Source organism: Papaver somniferum, chromosome 7 (genome assembly GCF_003573695.1).
Source record: "Papaver somniferum cultivar HN1 chromosome 7, ASM357369v1, whole genome shotgun sequence".
In the NCBI taxonomy this organism is placed as follows: domain Eukaryota; kingdom Viridiplantae; phylum Streptophyta; class Magnoliopsida; order Ranunculales; family Papaveraceae; genus Papaver; species Papaver somniferum.
In genome coordinates this window covers 11,894,752-11,914,772 of record NC_039364.1, presented here as the reverse complement: position 1 = coordinate 11,914,772, position 20,021 = coordinate 11,894,752, and the positions used below count along the sequence as shown (strand labels likewise).

The 20,021-nt window shown below is 37.3% G+C and overlaps 3 protein-coding genes across 3 annotated transcripts; all 3 read left to right on the top strand.

Annotated features, from left to right (window-relative positions):
* Positions 1 to 341: 341 nt before the first annotated feature.
* Positions 342 to 1,151, top strand: LOC113294116 (germin-like protein subfamily T member 2). Its single transcript, XM_026542535.1, has 2 exons — positions 342 to 986; positions 1,104 to 1,151. The coding sequence occupies exons 1-2, from the start codon at positions 342 to 344 to the stop codon at positions 1,149 to 1,151; spliced, it is 693 nt and encodes a 230-aa protein (XP_026398320.1).
* A 12,079-nt stretch (positions 1,152 to 13,230) lies between these two features.
* On the top strand, positions 13,231 to 13,923 carry LOC113294115 (germin-like protein subfamily T member 2). The gene has a single exon (XM_026542534.1). It carries the CDS (start codon positions 13,231 to 13,233, stop codon positions 13,921 to 13,923), a length of 693 nt encoding a protein of 230 aa, XP_026398319.1.
* Positions 13,924 to 16,921: 2,998 nt separating this feature from the next.
* On the top strand, positions 16,922 to 18,623 carry LOC113294114. Its single transcript, XM_026542532.1, has 5 exons — positions 16,922 to 17,251; positions 17,551 to 17,650; positions 17,738 to 18,047; positions 18,190 to 18,280; positions 18,387 to 18,623. Exons 1-5 carry the CDS (start codon positions 16,922 to 16,924, stop codon positions 18,621 to 18,623), a joined length of 1,068 nt encoding a protein of 355 aa, XP_026398317.1.
* The last annotated feature ends 1,398 nt before the right edge of the window (positions 18,624 to 20,021 follow it).

Genomic DNA, 20,021 nt, shown 5'->3' with positions numbered 1-20,021 from the left:
CTGACGCATGATGGGGCTATGAGCACATGCAAGCATGAGCCGTAAGATGCGATCATTAATTGCCTAAGTAATTAATATTTTCCGGTGATGCATAAACTGCACAGTACATCATTTATCGGTTTCCATTTGTATCAACAATCGGTTTCAATAATTAATCTCTTCGTCATGAATAGAGATTTAATTTTTAAACCGTATTCTTACGGTCACTAGCTTAAAAGGGGCAGAGGTTTAAACCTATATAAATAATGGCATAAGCAACAACAATCTTATAGTAAACTCATAAACATTTCGATCTAGAAAGACCTGCTGATCAATACACCAAATCGCATAGAAACAAAGCCATGGCTGCTAAGTTTAGAATTAAAACTGCATCATCATTCTTCCTAGTTCTTTGTTTAACAGTGATCCTGTTTTTCAGTTTATCATGCTTTTCGGCTGATCCCGACCCTCTCCAAGATTTTTGCGTTGCTGACTTAAACTCCACAATAAAAATGAATGGGTACCCTTGCAAGCCGGAGTCTGAAGTCACATCAAAGGATTTCTTCTTTAGCGGCTTGATGAAAGGAGAAAGCACAGCGAATCCCTTTGGGATTGGATTGAAACTTGGTGATGTGACCGCCTTCCCTGCCATGAACACCCAAGGACTTACAGTGAGCCGAATTGACATCATTCCTGGTGGAATCATTCCGCTTCATGTACACCCTCGAGCAAGTGAAGCTAATTTTATTATAAAAGGGATAGTCTATTTTGGGTTCATAAGTACTACTGATGTTTTGTACGCGAAAGTTATGAAAGCCAAAGAGTTGTTTATTGTTCCTAGAGGACTTGTGCACTTTGCAGAGAACGTTGGACGCGGGAACGCTATTGTCTTAGCTATTTTGAATAGTCAACAACCAGGATTTTCAACACTTCCTCTTAACCTCTTTGCTTCTATCCCAACAATTCCTAATGATATTTTAGCTAAGAACTTCCTAGTTGATGAGAAGGTAATTGCTATAATAAAGTCCAAGTTTCGTATCCAAACTAATTAAGTTGCTAAAAATCTAGGGGATGCTCTCCATGGTGCTTTAGTTATTGTAACTTCGGATGATTCACTTTTCTAGTGTGTTCATTTTGAGTCTGGTTACATAGTTTGCCGAATGTTTGAGTAAGTTTTACCAGATCAGAGTCAATACAATAAACCAAGTATTCTAGGCCTAATTCTTGTAATCACGAAAGGGCGGAAGCAATTACTTTTTCTATTGGAATCCTTCTTGTCTTTGACCAGGATCATGTAACTTTCTTATTTGATGTGTAATAAGGACTCATGCATCATCCGCTTGATTTATTTATGAACTAAATTTGGGTTTCCATAAATGTTAGTGTTGCATGTATCATGCAATGAGTTTTTCGTGAACTTGTCTAAAGTTTTTTTGTATGAAAGTTGTAGGGGTAAAATATCGCACACATAGTCATCATGCGAAGTGGTATCATTATAAAGGAGCGAACTACGTTCACGCGTAGCATATCCAAAATGACGGAACTAATGACATCATGAATTCACGAGTAAAGTGTGAGCTCTGTGCGAAGTTCATAGAGTATGTGCGAGAAGATCCAATATAAGCGTGCGAGTACGTCACATGCCAGATCCGAAAATGGGGGCTTTATTAGCTGTCGTCCACTACGTAAAACTCCTATATATAGGACCAACTACCACTGTGTTAGGAGAAAGATCTTCTTGGAGAGTTGAGATAGAACTTTAGGAGAGAGAAAGTTATTTTCTACTCAAGTTAGGATTTTATCTTCCTTCTTTGTATTGATTTCTAAACTTAATAAAATTCCTCCAAGTGTTCTTCATAATGGTTTCATAGTTTGTTCTATAGATTATCTAAGGGGTGTGGTTGTAGGATTTCCTACAACTACATTTTGGCGCTAGAATACAGCTCGGGGAAAGGATTCCACCTTCTTGTGAAAATCTTAAACTGATTTTTCGAAAAGTTCTTATTATTCTTGTTTTCGTGAAAGATTTCGATTGTTTTCGCTCTTTAAGTACACTCATGGAAAACACAGTCTTCATTTAGGAAGGAAGTTTTGGTTTGCATAAATCTGTGAGGAAAGTGTTTTTCCAGGAAACGATGGCGAGGGAAACAACATTAGAAGGAGAAAATGCAATACCAATAAGGAGGAGTAGAAGGATTGTAGGAAGAAGAAGAGGAGAAATCGCAGAGACATCAAGGATGGGAGAGAGGAACAACAGATTTCGACCGCTCAGATCTCAGATCCAGCAGGAACCAAAGGAGAACGACCACAAAAACTATAATGAAGTAAGTGTTCACACTACGAATACAGATACTGAAGATCAAAACGAAGGTAGAACGCAGGAGGAAGAAGCAGTAGGAGAAAATAAGGAGAACATGACCATTGCAGAACTCAGAAAAAGATTGGAAGATGAAAGAAGGAGAGAAGAGGAAATGCAAGCGAACTTGACACGACAAAACAATGAACTACGAGAGGAGAACCACAGATTGTAGGAACAAAGGCCAGAAACTAAATCCAGAACAACACGTGCGAGCTCAAGATCAAGAACAAGTCGAAGTATCTTCAGGCGAAGCAGATATGATCACAGAGAGGATAATCAGAGATAATTTTTAGATAATAATTTGGCTAATAATCTTCAGGTAGGCGACAACATACAGGAGGAACGTGAACGCATATAATATCGATATGTACAGGCGGGTGAGAATGAACCCAGGCTAGTACTTCACATAGAAGATAGACCGGAGCGAAATGGAGAATATAACCGCATCCAAGACGACTCATAATAGGAAAATGACCCAGAACAAGAAAGAACGATACTCCATGGAAGAGAAATGCTGAGACGACAAAACGAGAGAGATAGAGCCGCACAAGAAAACGCAATAGATGAAAGAGAAAGGTGGAGAAGAAGAAGAGAAGAGGCCAAACAACATGAATTAGAGGAGGCTATGCGTCAGGCACGAAAACAAACTGAGGCAAGCACGCTTGAAAAGACCAATGCATCAACAGGAGAATCCATTCTCTAACGGTTAAATTTTAAGAGAAATAGTAGAACTAAAATAATTAATGGCAAGAGGAAAAGATGGAGGAAGAGGGCAGCTAGAAGAGGTGATAGAGGAAGCAGCAAAGACATTCGCACGAAGAATACGATTAGTAACAATACCAAAAAAGTGCACACTACGCACATTTCCTAGCATCTTCGATGGATATACATGTGCAGTCCAGCATATAAAGGCGTACAGATTAGCTTTGCTACAATATGAGGATAACAACCCGGTCTTATGCAAGTATTTTCCGGCGAGCCTCACAGGAGAAGCTTTGAAGTGGTTCGACGGATTGCCACTGGTTTCAATAAGATCATTCCAACACTTTCGGAGTTTGTTCTTGGGACAATACATCAGCAACAATATGCTAAATCCAGGAATTGAGAAAGTATTCATCCTGCGAAGTAGAACGAATGAAAGTCTACGAGCTATGACCACTAGATGGAGGACAATGTGTAGCGACACGGCAGGATGAGTGGATGAAAGCAATTTCCTCCTAGCATACATCAATGCATTATTTCCAACTAACTTGTTGTATACAAAAATATTTAGGATGAAAGACAGAATAACGATGACAGAGTTGCGCGAGTACCAGGAAGAGTACATCGCTCTTGAAGAAAAGCAGAGAGATATGGAGTCTTACCAGTTGCAATTAAGAGCGAAAAGGAAGGAAATGCAAGTCTATTACCAAGAATGGCAAACGCTGTTGCGGGCACTTCGCAGGGAAATAAAGAGAAAATAATCGCAGAAGACCAACAAAATCAGGTAGCAATGAGTAACAAAGATCAAGAAATGTACGAGCAAGAATACATAGAAAGGCAATAAAACAATCATGGAGGAAACAACAAAGTTGCAAGATTCGAAAATCAAGAAGAAGGATACGGGGGAAACAAGAGATACTACAATTAAGGACCAGTAGAACCCATGAAGAAATCAGGATGCCACCTCTTAACATAACAGTGGAAAATTTTTGGGAAGTTATTATAATAATGGAAGAGATAGCACCACCACCTAATCTCGGGCAAGAACCACCATCTGGGAGAAGAAGTAAAAAATTATGTGCTTATCATCGTTTCCACAACCACTTCCTAGCTACAGCACTACCGCCACCACCACAATCAACAAGAGGACAATTATCTGGTATGGACAAAGGAAGAAGCACATTTCTGATGGAAGTGGGAGCGAATGCTAAGTACCTATAATGTAATTCAATGATACACTCATTCAAAAGCATAGAAGACTTCCATGACAATGTGTTGAGTCGAGTGTTTGCAAGGGATGCCGAAGGAAAGGAAGTACTCAACTTAGTAAAGTTTCCAAAACTAGAAGATTGGAAAAAGCAGCAAATTGCATTTAGCGCAGAGGAGGTACCACGAGGTGGTGAACTTCATGAGAATCCTCTTATGGTTAAATTAGAAATCATACCAAGGATGAGAAAGGAAGATGATGAAGGCACGGAAGATGACACATGGGCGAGAATACTAATAGATCCTGAGAGCTGGGTCGACATATTGTTTTATCATGCATACAAGGCAATGGGTGGAAAGGATGAAGAACTGATTCCGTCTACTTATAAAATCTACGGTTTCAACGGATCTACTAACAAGCCCATAGGGAGGTGACTATGCGAATCCCTTTTAAGACAATCTCCACAGAAGTAACCTTTTGTGTCGTGGATGTAGAATCTCCATACAATGCATTAAATGGAAGACCATGGTTACATATCATTTTGGGTCTGACTTTCACATATTATCAGTGTAATAAGTTCCCATTACCCCAAGATGACGGAATCATCAGAGGAGATACTAATGAAGCGAAAACATGCAATGAAATTGATGTTGAGAAAAGTGAAGTGCGTGCGAGTAAAATAAGAAATTAGAAGAATGACGCAGAAGAAGACAGGAGGCGATAAATATTGATGGTCGATTTCATAACCAAGGAAGAAGAAAATGATAAAGGTGCTGAATCATCAATGATAGCAAGTGATGGGAGCAAACAGAAATACGTAGAAGAAGCTAACGCTCCTCAAATTACCTATATGAAATGACATTCGCAAGAGAATATGCGTCATACAAGGCGAGAAGAATTTCAATCAGGAGAATTGGTTATCGGCGAAATACCACCATACTGAAAACAAGGGAATAAGAAGGGAAAGATAACATGGGCTGGACCACATATGTGATGAAGAAAAACGTTGGAAAAGGCATGTATGAATTAATTGAGATGGATGGAACTAATATGGAGAACATGGAAAATCGACTTTATAACAAAAAATATCTAAAGAAGTGTCACAGTTAAAATGATCTAGATAATATTGCTCGTGCGAATGTTATCCTGAAGTATTAATAAATTATTATGTCTGCAAATAAAGGAAGAAAGAGGAAAGCATCATTGTACAAGCGAAAAATATTAAAAGGAAAATTATATTTCTTCTTAAAGAATACGTCTCAAATATAAGCAACAGAAGGAGGCAACGATAAGCCCTCAAAATAAGACCTCACTACGGGGCAATAAAACTAAAACTTCTAACTAAGGAGGCTAGGCATCCAATTGTGGCGTTCACCCTAGTTCGCATTTGTGTAAGAGGCAATATAAATAAGCCCTAACGCGCGTTGTAATTGGGGAAAACCTAGTAATCCATGGCTCGGGAGAAATCCATACAAACCCTGGAACCTGAGTCATGGATATTAGGGGCGAAATAAAATCCCATCTGGTAGAGACTCCTTAGTCGAAAGACTAAGGTACTAAGTTCTCTATCATGGAGTGTAGAAACTCGATCATGGCACCGAGTTACACGGTTCAGCCAAGGGCGTCGAGGGCATCTGGAGCATACCTCGCCGCTCTTGGCAACTACTGGCTATGATACACCCGGTCCTCAAGAAACCCCAATTAGGGTGCGGTCTCGAAAGAGGCCGCGCAAACAACCGGTTGTTGTATCACTGAATGGGAGGATCCCGCTCTAACCTGGTAAGGGTACGCCTCCTTGAAAGGTGATAGACGCATTTATGTGTCTAATTTATCTCAATTGTATACATTGTTAGTGCTCGATTTTACTTATTTGGTTGTTTTATGCTTTTGTAGGTGTTTTTGGAATAATAAGCTTTTGCGGCGAAATGGCTCAAAATGTGGCATTTGGACCTCCGTTGATAACGTACCGGAAGTAACCCAGAAATACCCCGGAGGAACCCCGGAAAAAGTGTTGAAAACATCCCATAAGGATTGCTAAAGGCACCTCTAATTTGGATAAGGGGCACCCCATTTCAGGACATGTACTAAAGGGACACCGGAACTGGATAAGGGGGAGTTCATCTTTATAATTTGAAATAGAAAATGGCGGGAATGCATGTTACAGCAAACCAGATTTTGGTTTGAATTATAGTTCGTGATTTTAAGAGATTAAATCACTGAAATCGATTGTTCTGAGCCTGTTATAGCATATAAGGTTCGTTGAGATTGATTGGACCCAACCAATTGGGCTGAATTTCCCGGGAGAAGTAAAACAGAGTTCAACAAGGATACGTATTTTTCTGATTATTTTCAAAGATTTTGTGAGAGTTTTACGCCAGGATATGGATGTAACTGGTCCTGTTCAAGTCTTAGTTGGAGTTTGGAGAGTTTAGATAACTCGGAAGAGGTCAGAAGATGCATACAGGGAGGATTGAAGAGAGATATTCTCTTAACTGCACGGAGAAGAAATCTTGAATTTATACGAGATATTTGGGGTCTGTGGGATATATAAGAGTTGGTTCAAGTCATAAAGAGGGTTAGAAAGTTTTAGGGAGGTTTTAGAGGGAGTTTCTGCATAGAAGAGAAAATCAAGTTACAACGTGTTCCAGTGCTGCTGCTGCTCGAGGAGGAAGAAGACGAAAAACAGACTCGCAGAGTCAGTCGTTCTTCAACAGTCTTAAAATCAATACCCGAGTGTCGTTATTTTACAGCAGTGGAAATTTATCGTTTATAGACATCACTTTACTTTGTAACAGTGACGTTGTAACGCCTTTACAGCGTTACAAACTTCATGTTTTACTATATTTATTCAATAAAAACACATATTAGCCATGGATACATCTTGTGAGAGTGTTTTTGGGATGAGGAGCTAAACCCATTAGCCGAGACAACGGAGGAAGCCATTGGCACATAATTGACTGGTATAATTCTAATTTTACTATTTATTTACAATATTATTATTTGATTATTTGCATGGGATTGAATTGAAATATTAGTTTTTATTGAATAGTTGTGAATTAATTTGATGAAGCATGCTGGGTTTTAAAAACTTTTGATGTTTTATACTCTTTGATTACAATTATTACTTCAAAAAATATATTCGAGGCAAATATTAGAATTATTTTTAAAGATATAATTGCATGAATATTATTTAGAGTTTACTATTTATTTGGTCAATGGTGGAATCCTAGTCTTGGTATTTTTCTCTAGATCTTTGAATTATTTTATTTATTTGCCTGTTTAATTTAAATCTAAAAAATTATTTTCTTCACAAGTCTGAAAAGACCCCATTTTACCACTATCACTACAATCACTTTGAAAAACCATCAAAACGGCAACCAGGGGGAAGATAAGGGCGACACTCTCCATTAGGGAGATGAATTGTGTCAAAAGACGTCAATATCATGGGACTATAACTTAACCAACAGTATAGACCTGTCATATTGGCGCATAAAAATATCCTGCAGAGGTAATAATACGAAAGATGATAAGGCGAGATCAAAGGGTCATTGTGCGAAAGCGTAAATACCTGCTGCGATTTCGTCGCCCGACAAAAATGAATACCCTGGGGCAAAAATAAGTCATATTAACAGGGAGGCTGATTAAGACCTCTACTCAGGGAGGCTCAATAAGACCTCACAAACAAACACAAAAGACCGCGCCAACATTATTTTTGCAAGATAAAATGGAAGCAGATGCAAAGGTATGAGCAAAACATAAATTACAACCATGAATGATTTTGAATTACAAAGGTATTGTACATAATCAAGGACTTAACAGCAGCAATCGTACTCCCGCGAATAACAGAGGCAAGAATGGGATTATAAACACAACAAGAATATGTTATTCGCGAAAGCACGACATCCTTATGATAAACATGTCAGAGATATAGATAATTCGCATACATATGATAGACTCATGTAAAGATATAATTCGCATACATATGATAGACTCATGCAAATACTGTTATATTCGCACCAGTAAGTTATTTCTGGACTAACATAAATTATTAGAAAGGAAAGTGTTTATCTTTTGGTAAAATAACCAAGAAGAGAATAAAGAAGCATAAGTAAGGAAGGAAGATGACATCCATTAAAAAGCTGAAGAATAACCAATATATGTGCAAAGAGGAAGAAACAACAAAATAAAAAAAAGGACATAAAAGAGGGGGGAAAAGTGGAACTTCAGAATCACGATCTTCCTCATCAGAGTCTCCACACCAACATCACTATCGAAAATATCGGAAGTTTCTTCATTGTCTGAAGGATCCTCAAACTCATAATGTGGTGGAAAGGGAATGTGATGTTTAGAACAGATCTCGCCCACTTCCTTTATAATAGCCCCATCACATATGCGAATAGCATCTTTGGTTAGATTGGAAACGGTGACTTTGATTTTTTTCTTGATTCGGCGGCACTTGTTATTACGAGCTACAAAATTCGCTTCCAATATTTCAATTTTAGCGGAGGACTTCGCCTGTAGACTTTTAATATCTCTCAGATACTTCTTCTTCTTTTCAATAAATTCCTTCTCGGCAACTGCGATGAGATAAGGATAAAGGTCAAAATCGCACGTGAATAAATCAAGAGATAAAAGCAAGGCCAAAGTCATAAAGCAAAGATAATGAGAAACCTTCTTTTTCGGAAATGATGGTTTTAAACAGAGATGCATGGTCAGATTCTAAACTATCATTCGTAGCCAACCCCAGCCTAGCATTATTAAGGACTTTAGCAGCCCATTCAAACTCAACATTATTCTCTATTAGAAGATGAGAGAGAAGTTCATTATCACGAGCGAGAAGAGTATTCTTCTCACTTAGGGAACGATCCCTTTTTATCTGAATCTTGAGTTGAGCTTCGTGAAATTCCTTCAAAGCCTTCGCGCCGTTAGCAGTTATTTGATCTTTCTCTTTAATAAGATTATTCTTTTTTGCTTCTAAAATCCTAATTGTCTCTTTATACTCTCGAGCGCGATGCTGAAAAGTCATATTAGAAAGCAACATCGACCTATGGTCACAAATGAGGGCGTCGTATTTCGAACTCAATTCCTCTAAACTAAGATCCTTAAAACCACGCATAGGAAAATCATTCAAGGAAGCATTAAGACGCTCAAGAAGGGCATCATTATCCTCAGGAAGACTGGCCGCTTCTTCGGTCAAATCATAAATTTTTGCAGGTTTAAGTAATTGAAAATAATATGAAGAGAATAAAAATTCGCAAAGTATAAGGGAGCGAAAAGAAACAAACCTAGTAGACGATTGTTTTTTTGGCGAAGTGTATCTGCCTCTTGTGTCTTACTCGAAAGTTCCCCTTTAATATTCGCACACTCAACCTCCAAGGAATGATTCTTTCTATGCAAGTCAGAGGCAACCGCATGAGAAGCTCGTGCCATCTGCAGTGACAAACGGACAAGAGAATTCAAAATAGTTAAAGTATAAAGAAGAAGCATTAACTCAAACAAACTCCAGTTTACAAGAAAAAGAGAAAACGCACCATTGAACCCATAGCAAAATAGAAATTCTGGAGATATGGCTGAGGCAGATCCTCGCAGGGATTCATGACTCAAATATGGAGCATTGCATATGGAAGGAACCATTTCACAGGTGCGAACTAAATCGTCATCACTAACAACTTCGAAGGAGTGTTTGAAGATGAGAGACAGTTGGGCCATGGGGGAAACTGAAGTAGACTCATCAGAGAATGGTAACTCATTTAGTTGAAGTAATATTTCTTTTCTTCTTGGGATTATCATTCTTATTGACATTCTTCGTAGAGGACTTTGAAACAACCGTCTTTCCTTTGACTTTCGCTTGAAAAAGAACTTGTTCTTCGCCCGCAGAAAGATATTCATTATCAACGCCATCAATACCTAAATCGTCCAACTTTGCACACAAATAAAGATAAGAAATATAAGAAACAATATTGTTAAAATGTGAATAAAAGTATTTCTTACTTCATCAGTGATCGAACGTAGCGCTTCCATTGTGGATGGCCTTCTCTGAACCCTAAAATCTTTCTTCAACTTGGCAACCTGAAGATGGAGAAATTGGTGAAACAAAGAAAAAGAAAAATGAAGTAAAGAAAAATTGGTGAATGAGCGAGCTTAGAATGACATACCACCTTTTCCCTCTCAATCCAACTGAACTCCCATGGAGAACAGACTAAAAAGCCCTCAGGAAGAGGATTTATCGACTTATCGTCACCAAAACCAGTAACATATGGACCTTCGAGAATGACGGGATAAACATTCCAGCGGGTGTCGTCAGATTTTTGTGCGGCGCGATTAGTTGAATCATGAAAATCAACATCTCGCATAATCCTGTCTTTTTGTTCGAGACCATCCTTTATTGCCAATTTAATGGCCCAGCGAGACGATTCACACTTCATGATAACAACGTCATACTGACCGAAGAAACTCTCGACTGTATAATCAGAAGGGTTAATCTCGACGTCAGCATACTCTTCCTTCCAGTAGTCTTTGGGATAAAACGATCCTAATCCAGCCGCACGACGTGCGAACTCCACCATAATCCTAATGGAATCACCACTGAATTGATAGATCGCACGTTTAAACTTTTCATGCGATATGAATTAATAAAACAAAGGAATTCACGGGTTAAAGAGAAGAACGGGAAGACCAGAGAGTGATTTGCCAACTAAGATAATCACTTTACGATTATCCCACTGATCAGACTCAACCCATTTAGGGCTAAGCGTCAAGGTAGGTCCCGATGAAGGAGGAGCATATAACTTAAAGCCTTGGTCCCCAAATTCAACCTTCAATCTCTCAAACTGTTCCACCATTCTCCATCCTGCCTTGTAACCCATTGATATTTCTTAAGAATGGGATTATAAATATAGGAAGATAATCAAGAGGATCAAGATAATTGAGATGATCAAGAAAGCGAGAGGAGACATTAACCGAAAAATTGAAGCATCAGTTGGAAATAAAGCGAAAATAAAATGTGAGGAAAGATCAAGAATCAAGATTGAACAAAAAGAAATAGCAGTAAGAAAAAAAAAGCTGCAGAGATTGAAGAGGAAGGAGAAGAGTAAAAAGAAAAATATAAAAACGAAATAAAGGTTTATAAAGGATTCTGTTTCCCTTTTTTCGAAATATCACGCATCAATGGGTGAGAATATCTGAAGAGATAGTTGAAAGGATTAATCGCGACGTGTCGAGAGGAACACCGATAAGAGTAACACGTGGAACAATCCATCCCGATATCCATAATTATTGTCAGTTAAGGAATATGAAAAGCTGGTAGGGTGCGACAAATGCTATGCAAAGGCGCGATAAGGTGATTAAGAAGAATTTCTCTCATTGCTCTTTCGAGAATAAAGATCGCTAAGAGAAGAGGCAAAATGTAGGGGTAAAATATCGCGCACATAGTCATCATACGAAGTGGTATCATTATAAAAGAGCGAACTACGTTCGCACGTAGCATATTCAAGATGACGAAACTAATGACGTCATGAATTCACGAGTAAAGTGTGAGGTCTGTGTGAAGTTCAAAGAGTATGTGCGAGAAGATCCCATATAAGCGTGCGAGGACATCGCACGCCAGATCCAAAAATAGGGGCTTTATTAGCTGTCTTCCACTATGTAAAATTCTATACATAGGACCAACTACCACTGTGTTAGGAGAGAGATCTTTTTGGAGAGTTGAGATAGAACTTTAGGAGAGAGAAAATTATTTGTTACTCAAGTTAGGATTTTACTTTTTTCTTTGTATTGATTTTTAAACTTAATAAAATTCCTCCAAGTGTTCTTCATAATGGTTTCATAGTTTGTTCTAAAAATTATCTAAGGGGTGTGTGATTGTAGGATTTCCTGCGACTACAAAAGTAAAATCTGACACCTAGAAAAATTGGGCAACCTTAAAGTCATAATCTAACTACATCTAGATATCACGTCTCACTTGTTGAGAATGATGCTGCTCCAAACAATTCAACGTAAAGATATGCTCACTAAATTAACGTTAATCCTGATAGAATCGCTGAAACAAACTATAATTCGGTATTGACTTAATTACGGTTTCATTCGATTATCTTTCCCTGTTCCCCTAACTAGTCCTTCCATTTATATTTCTCTCACTAGCTAACTTCCCAAAGTTCTCTATGAAGTGAACCAAAGGGGAAAAACAAGCCAAAAAGAAATGTCAGGAGGAAAGCTCACTGCCATGTCCAGATGAAGACATAAAATCTGCCACTGAATTCAACCTTACCACCAAAACCCCATAGAGGATTATTATTGAATCATACCTCCGTTTGATTCAATAAAAAAAAAAGAGTTTTTTTGGTTGCCACCATTACAACATTCCCATACAAAACCCTTCTATAATCCGAGACCCGTATTTTGGCGCACTGGATAGCGGTCTGTATATGCTTTTGTACGGTGAAAAACCAACTCTGGTGATTCCATGCCAATTCACCATATATATATATATATATATAAGTCATGCATGCATTTTATATATCGTTTTCCAAATTTAAGCTGCAGTTGAGCTTAGTTCATCACAAGTTAGGTTATCCGTAAAATCATGACTATCTAATGACCGTTGAGAGTACGTCAGAGTCAGGTCCATCACAAGTTGGTGGGGCGTACTTCTCTCAATTCCCTTTTCTGGGTTTTACTCGGTGATCCATGGGGCTATGACTATGATCAGATATAGTAAGCATGTGCCAGGAAACCCAATCATTAATTGCTCAGCTAGGTAATTGACACTGGCTGGGAGATGGGTCTCTTTATTCTCTATTTTTTGGATTTTGCACAGCGACGCATGGGGCTATGAACACATGATAGAAAAAGACGCGATCATTAATACTAGCCGAAAGGGGTTGAAGTTAAACCTATATAAATAATAACATAAGTAACATATTTTTTATAGGAAACACATAAAAAATTCACTTAGAATTCACTCAATTCTCAAAAAAACTAAGCCATGGCTGGTAAGTTTAATTTTAAAACTACATCATCATTCTTCCTAGCTCTGTGTTTAACAGTGATCCTGTTTTTTACTTTGTCATGCTTTTCTGCTGATCCCGATCCACTCCAAGATTTTTGTGTTGCTGACTTAAACTCCACAATTAAAATTAATGGGTACCCTTGCAAGCCGGGGTCTGAGGTCAGATCGGATGATTTCTTCTTTAGCGGCTTGATGAAAGGAGCAAGCACAGAGAATCCCTTTGGGCTTGGATTGAAGAGTGGTAACGTTCACAACTTCCCTGGGTTAAACACCCAAGGAATAACGGTAAGCCGAATCGATGTTGCACCTGGTGGAATCATTCCACTTCACACACACCCTCGATCAAGTGAAGCTAATTTTATCATGAAAGGGAAAGTCTATTTTGGGTTCATAAGTACTACTGATGTTTTGTACTTAAAGGTTATGGAAGCTAAAGAGTTATTTATTGTTCCTAGAGGACTTGTGCACTTCGCAAAGAACGTTGGACGAGGGAAGGCTATTGTCTTAGCCATTTTTAAAAGTCAACATCCCGGATTTCCAACACTTCCTAATAACTTCTTTGCTTCTCATCCAACAATTCCTAATGATATTTTATCTAAGAACTTGCTAGTTGATGAGAAGCTCATCATTATCGTAAAGTCCAAGTTTCGTAACGAAACTAATTGCTGAAAATCCAGCGGGGATACTTTCAATGGTGATATGGTTATTGTAACTTTGGACATCTCTCTAATGTGTTCATTTTTAGTCTGGTTAAATAGCTTGGACTTCTGGACTATTACTTTCTTATTTGGTTTGTAATAAGGGATTCATGCATCGTCCTTCTTTTATTTATGAACTACATTTCCTAATTAATTAATTTGGGTTCTCATAAATTTGTCCGGTAAACTCTAGGTACATGCAGGAGTATTATAATACTTAAGTCAGCGCATAATCCTCTAACGTGTTCATTCACTTTACTTCCTAATTTTCTTTCACATCACCCGTCAGTCCAACCATTTATTTCTGTCACTAATTTCCAAATTTATCCGAGATGGAAGTGAACCGGATGGGAGAAGAAAATCCAAAAGAAAATGTCACGACGAAGGGTCCTGTGTCCAGATGAAAATATAATATCTGCGATTGAATTCAACAATTATTTAGTCATAATGCGGTTTGATTCAATCCAAAGGTGTTTTTGAGTTGCTAGTACCATACAGTCTATCCATACAGAACCCCATTTTAATCCAGGACCAGTATTTTGGGGCACTGGACAGTTGTCTATACAATAAAGGGTTTTGCACAGTTAAATATTAACTCTGGGTCTTTTGGAAGCATGCATTTTTGTCATTTTCCTTATTTTAGCAGGTGATCGAGCTTATTAGTTCGCAGGTTGGTGATGCGTCAAATCATGTCTATCTAAGGATAGTAGAGATCACCTCAGTCAGAAGTTGGTGATCCGGTTCTTTGTTGGAATTTTTTCAGCTATGCACCCATTTGATAACCTGTTTTCTGATATACACCCATTATTTTTGGATATTCTAATATACATCCATTATAACTGAAAACGTTAGCACCCAACATATACAGATCTAGCTGTATATCTGTCGATTGGAATGGACGACTTGGATTTATCTAAGTTACAGAATTACGTGTTTACCCATAACTCAGAAACAAAAGGTTGAGAAGAAGATCGGATTTCATTCTACCATTTCAGTCGTCTTCTTCTCTCTTTCGGCTGCTGCAGGTCTCTATTCATGAGATACGAATTGAGTTTTTGTTACAAAAACGACGATTTCGTAAACTAGAATAAGAATCTAACAAGATTTCAAGACGCTATGAAGAAAAATCCAGAGAAGAAAAAGATGAAGAGGTGGGTTTTCTTGAACTGAAACCCTAATTATTTTGCACCAGTTTTTGATGATTTGTAAGCCCTAATTGATGAACCCATCTCTGTTTTTATTAAGGTTATGAAGATAGATGTTTAATTTTTTAATTTTTTTCATCTTCTCTCGATTTGATTTGGGATTTTATTTTCTAATTTTTTTGATTTGATATGGAGTTTTATTATAGATAGTGCTATTTATTGAATCGATTTTGTTTTAATACAAAAATATTGTTATCTATTGCAGATTGTGTTATTTATTGATTTGATTTCTTTTATATGCAGTGCAATTGTTCCGTGTAGGGATATTAGTGTTCATGTGGTGGATTCTGAATTGTGTCTATCTTTCCCCAACATATGTAGAGACCTGATTAATCTGAAATTGGTTGAGGAATGATGACCCAAATATGTCAGAATACTTAGTGATGGATGAAGATTTTGATAGGTTTTGGAATGAGGCTGTACCTAGATATTGAACTTGAAGTGTCTGCAATTTGTGTTGAAGAGGAGTATGATGCAGTTAATATGAAGCAGTCAGTAGTTGCACAAAAGAAGAATTTGGGTGAATATACAATGGAGTCACCCAGGAGATCACCTAGACTAGCAGCTAAAATGGAAAAATCAGTTCAACAAGTGTGTTATGAACAAATGGGTACTGCAAGAAAGCTTTTTTTTGTAGATTTGCTGAATAAGGTTGAATGTGATGGGTTATCATGTTTGAGTCAGGCTAGTGTTGGTGACAACATGTGGAATGTTGGGAGTAGCAGTCAGCCTTCACAAGTAATTGAAGATGAAGGAAGAGAAACATTCAATCATGATTATTTGACAATGCTTGTGAAAGACCAAACCTTGTTGCCTGATGATTACAATGTGCAGTTAGAAAATGTAGATGTTGATGAATGTCCCTCTGTGGAGGAAATGGAGCCTCCAGTATTGTTTGATAGTGATGAAGATGAGAGGGATTATAGGGAGTTTGGAACTTTTTATGAAGGTGAAGATGACGACAATGATGAAGAGGAGGTTAATGAAAAGCATGGAGGTAATGATGCTCAATCTGAAGAAGAGGAAGATAATGAAAAAACATGGAGGTAATGATGCTCAATCTGATGAAAAGGAAGCTAAAAAACCTGAGTGGTTTCAAAACTTTGTAGAAGAACACAAAGTCCACTTTGAAAAGGAAGAAGAACAACCACAGTTCCCTGTGGATGAAGAGGTGGAACCAGTTGATCCAAGTATTATGCTGGTCGGTACCATATTTGCTAAACAGGAAGACTTTAAAAGGCATTTGAGGGCTTTCTGTGTGTTGAATGAAACTCAGTTTTTGGTCAAATCTAGTTGTTCCAGGAGATTGAAGGTTATATGTAGATTTCATGAGGAATATAAATTTCCTTGGTTTGTGTTTTGTTCAAGAAGGAAAAAAGGTGGTTACATGTCTGGAAGAAAAAAATACATGTGCTGGTTACAAGTCTGGAAGAAAAACATACATGTGCTGGTGATCCATCTGGGATAAATAAGTCTGCAAACAAGTATGTTGTTTGTGACTGGGTAAAGGGTAGGCTTAAGACCATTGCTGGGAAAGTTATTCCAAAGCCAGTACAAATAAAAGAAGACTTTTTTACTCAAACCAACATTGATATACCATATCAAACAGTATGGAAGGAAAAAAATTTAGTTATAGAATCACAGTATGGGAACTATGAAGAAAGTTTCAATAATGTACCAACTTTCTGTAACATGGTGACCAAAACAACTGAAGATTTTGTGGCTAATTAAACATATGTACAAGATGATGATCGTTTTGAAAGAATGACAATCTGTTTTGCAGCAGCACTTCAAGGATTTAAAGATGGATGTAGAGCAGTAATTGGGTTGGATGCTTGCCATCTTACTGGCAAGCATGGTGGTGTGCTAATGGCTGCAACAACACTAGATGCACAAAATGGTTTAGTACCATTAGGGATTATGGTTTGCAGGGCTGAGACCATAGATAATTGGACCCTGTTTCTCCAACATTGGGCTCCACATATCACTGATCATAAGTGTCCAGTTACATTCATATCTTATAGGCAAAGGGATTACATGAAGTTGTGCCTGCACTGTTTGGAAAAACTTCTCATAGATATTGTTATAGGTAATGTACTTGTATCTTAAGTTATTTTTTCAATATGTCTTTCATATGAACTGCAATCTCACCTTTGGAATGCATCCTAAATTTGGCAGGCACTTAAGTAAGAACTTCAAGAAGAAACTCGAAGGCTATGAACTGCAATTTTACCTTTGGAATGCAGCACAATGTTATAAGAAGAAACATTTTTTTTGTAAGTAGTCTCACTTAGTTATAGCTTGTACCATTTATTAAGATTTTAATTTTGTTTTCTGAAATTAAGACTTTAATTTTGTTTTCTGAAATTAAGACTTAGTTATGTTTCCTGTAGGAAAACATGGAACTTTTGAAGAATGAAAATGAGGAAGCTTTTATGTACCTTATGAGGGAAAATTCTGAATCTTGGTCAAGGGATTTTTTTGATAGCACAAGTAAATGTGAACATATGAATAACAACTTTTCTGAGTCTTTTAACTCCATGATATGTAATTTAAGGGACCAACCTATTTGTATGTTAGGAATGATGTATGGAAAATTAGTCATGGGCTTGTTTTATAAGAGGAGGAATGAATGTGCAGGGTGGACAGATGGGCAGTTGGTTCCCACTACAGTTACGTTAATTGAGAAGATGATGAAATTAGCTGGTAAGTTCAAGACAGTTGGATGTGTGGCAGGAAAGATATATTCAGTAACTAACAGGGACACAAATAAAATGCTTACTGTTAATATTATTAATCAAGTATGCAGTTGTGAGCAGTGGCATATGAGAGGATTTCGCTGCCAACATGCAGTTTGTGCTTTGAAGACAATTAGTGCTGATTGGCCAAAGTAAGTGTATTAAGTAAATTTTTGTTGTTTTGTTTTTGTCATCAATTTTTGTAGTTTTTTTTTTGTCTTCAATTTTTGTAGTTTTATTTTTGTCCATTCATTATCTTCAGTCCATTCAATTTTTGTTATTGTGCTTGTGTAGATATTGCAGTCCTTACTTTAGAGTGGAATCATATAGATCCACATATGCACCAGTGGTACATCCTTTAGATGACCCAAAGGACTGGGTAAAGGTAACTTCTTTATTGGTTGTTTTACTTTAAATGCTTTAGGGTTTTATTATATTTTAACTAAAAAAATACTCCCATCTCAAATTGGTTCTTTCCAATCTCTCTCCAGGTAGATATGAAGCTCAATACTCCCATCTCAAGTATATCTGCAGGAAGACCAAGAACTAAAAGGATAAAGTCATATGATGAAGCTAGAGTTGAAGTGAGAACTAAAAGATGCTCCAGGTGCAAGGTAGTAGGTCACAACAAATCAACTTGTAAAGGAGATGAAGTTGGACAAAACCCAAAGGGAAAGAGACCAAGAACTCAAGTAGATGCTGCTGATTTTAGTTTCTCATATCCATGACAACCAAGTAAAGCAAAGAAAGTGAAGAAGACTGCAGGTGAATCATCTAAAGTTGGTGCATCCAAGAGGAAGGTTGCACAAAATGTTTCACAGACTGTTGGACAAACTGTGACACACCCTAAGTATGGATCTGTTTAACAAAATATCACACAATGTATTCAGAACCAGGGGAAGGCTAAGAAGACAAAGAAAAATTGATTTTTTGAATGTTATCTTTTGAAAAACTTTGGATCTGTGTCTTTTTGGGTTGTGTTGATTCGGACATGGAAATGTTTATGTTTTGAACAATTTCAATTTTTCTTTAGATTGAAAAACTCAATTGTTAGTTTTGATTGAAGAAATTTAATATTTCACTGACTGTTGGACAAACCGTGACACACCCTAAGTATGGATTTGTTTAACAAAATATCACACAATGTATTCAGAACTAGGGGAAGGCTAAGAAGACAAAGAAAAATTGATTTTGTGAATGTTATCTTTTGAAAAACTTTGGATCTGTGTCTTTTTGGGTTGTGTTGATTGGGACTTGAAATTTTTTATGTTTTGAACAATTTCAATTTTTCTTTAGATTGAAAACCTCAAGTGTTAGTTTTGATTGAAGAAGTTTAATATAAATTTCCTTTTTATTACATAACTTGTTGCAGATAAGTTTACATATGAAGTTTTCTAAGATCCCTACATATTGTGTGCAGATTCATAACTATTTTTCTTGCAGCAATAAAAACAGCATTTGAAGCCCATCTAAATGCTTGACATTCACTGCACTTGAGGTAAGATATGTCTCTGTTGTGTTCATTCTTCCATGATGATAGCTTGAGTTTTCCTTTGCAGTGTGCCTTGAAGCATGGTTGATTATGCAGTGGACAATCTTTCATCATATGTGCAACTCCACAAGCAGAGAAACTACAATCTGTTGGTAACTTCAACATCAAGCTTTTTGTAGGATCTTTGGCATCATCAAACCATTCAAAATATGTGCAGGTAACATTTGAGCAATTCAAAAACATTTTTCCATTACTATCAGCTGTGGTGGATTGTAGTATTTGCCTTATACCATTACAAGGTACATGTTTGTACCTTGTGTACAGCCATGGACACACTTTTGTCTCATGGTTTCCTTGTTCACAGATTGAACATTCAGTCATGATTTTCTTCTCACTGTTTTTTCTATTGCTAATACTTGATGGGTCTTTTTGGCCTCCATTCATGGATTATTTGTGTGATTGAATGTGGAAAAAGGATTAGGTTTCATCATTGGATCTTATAGCAGTGAAAAACATGAAAATTTAGGGTTGTAATCGTGACCGTTTATTTGAATGCACAAGAAAATCCACCTGTTAACTGAAAGTTTTATTGCAGGTCATGTGGCGTGCACGTGCATGATTTTCTGAGTCGAAC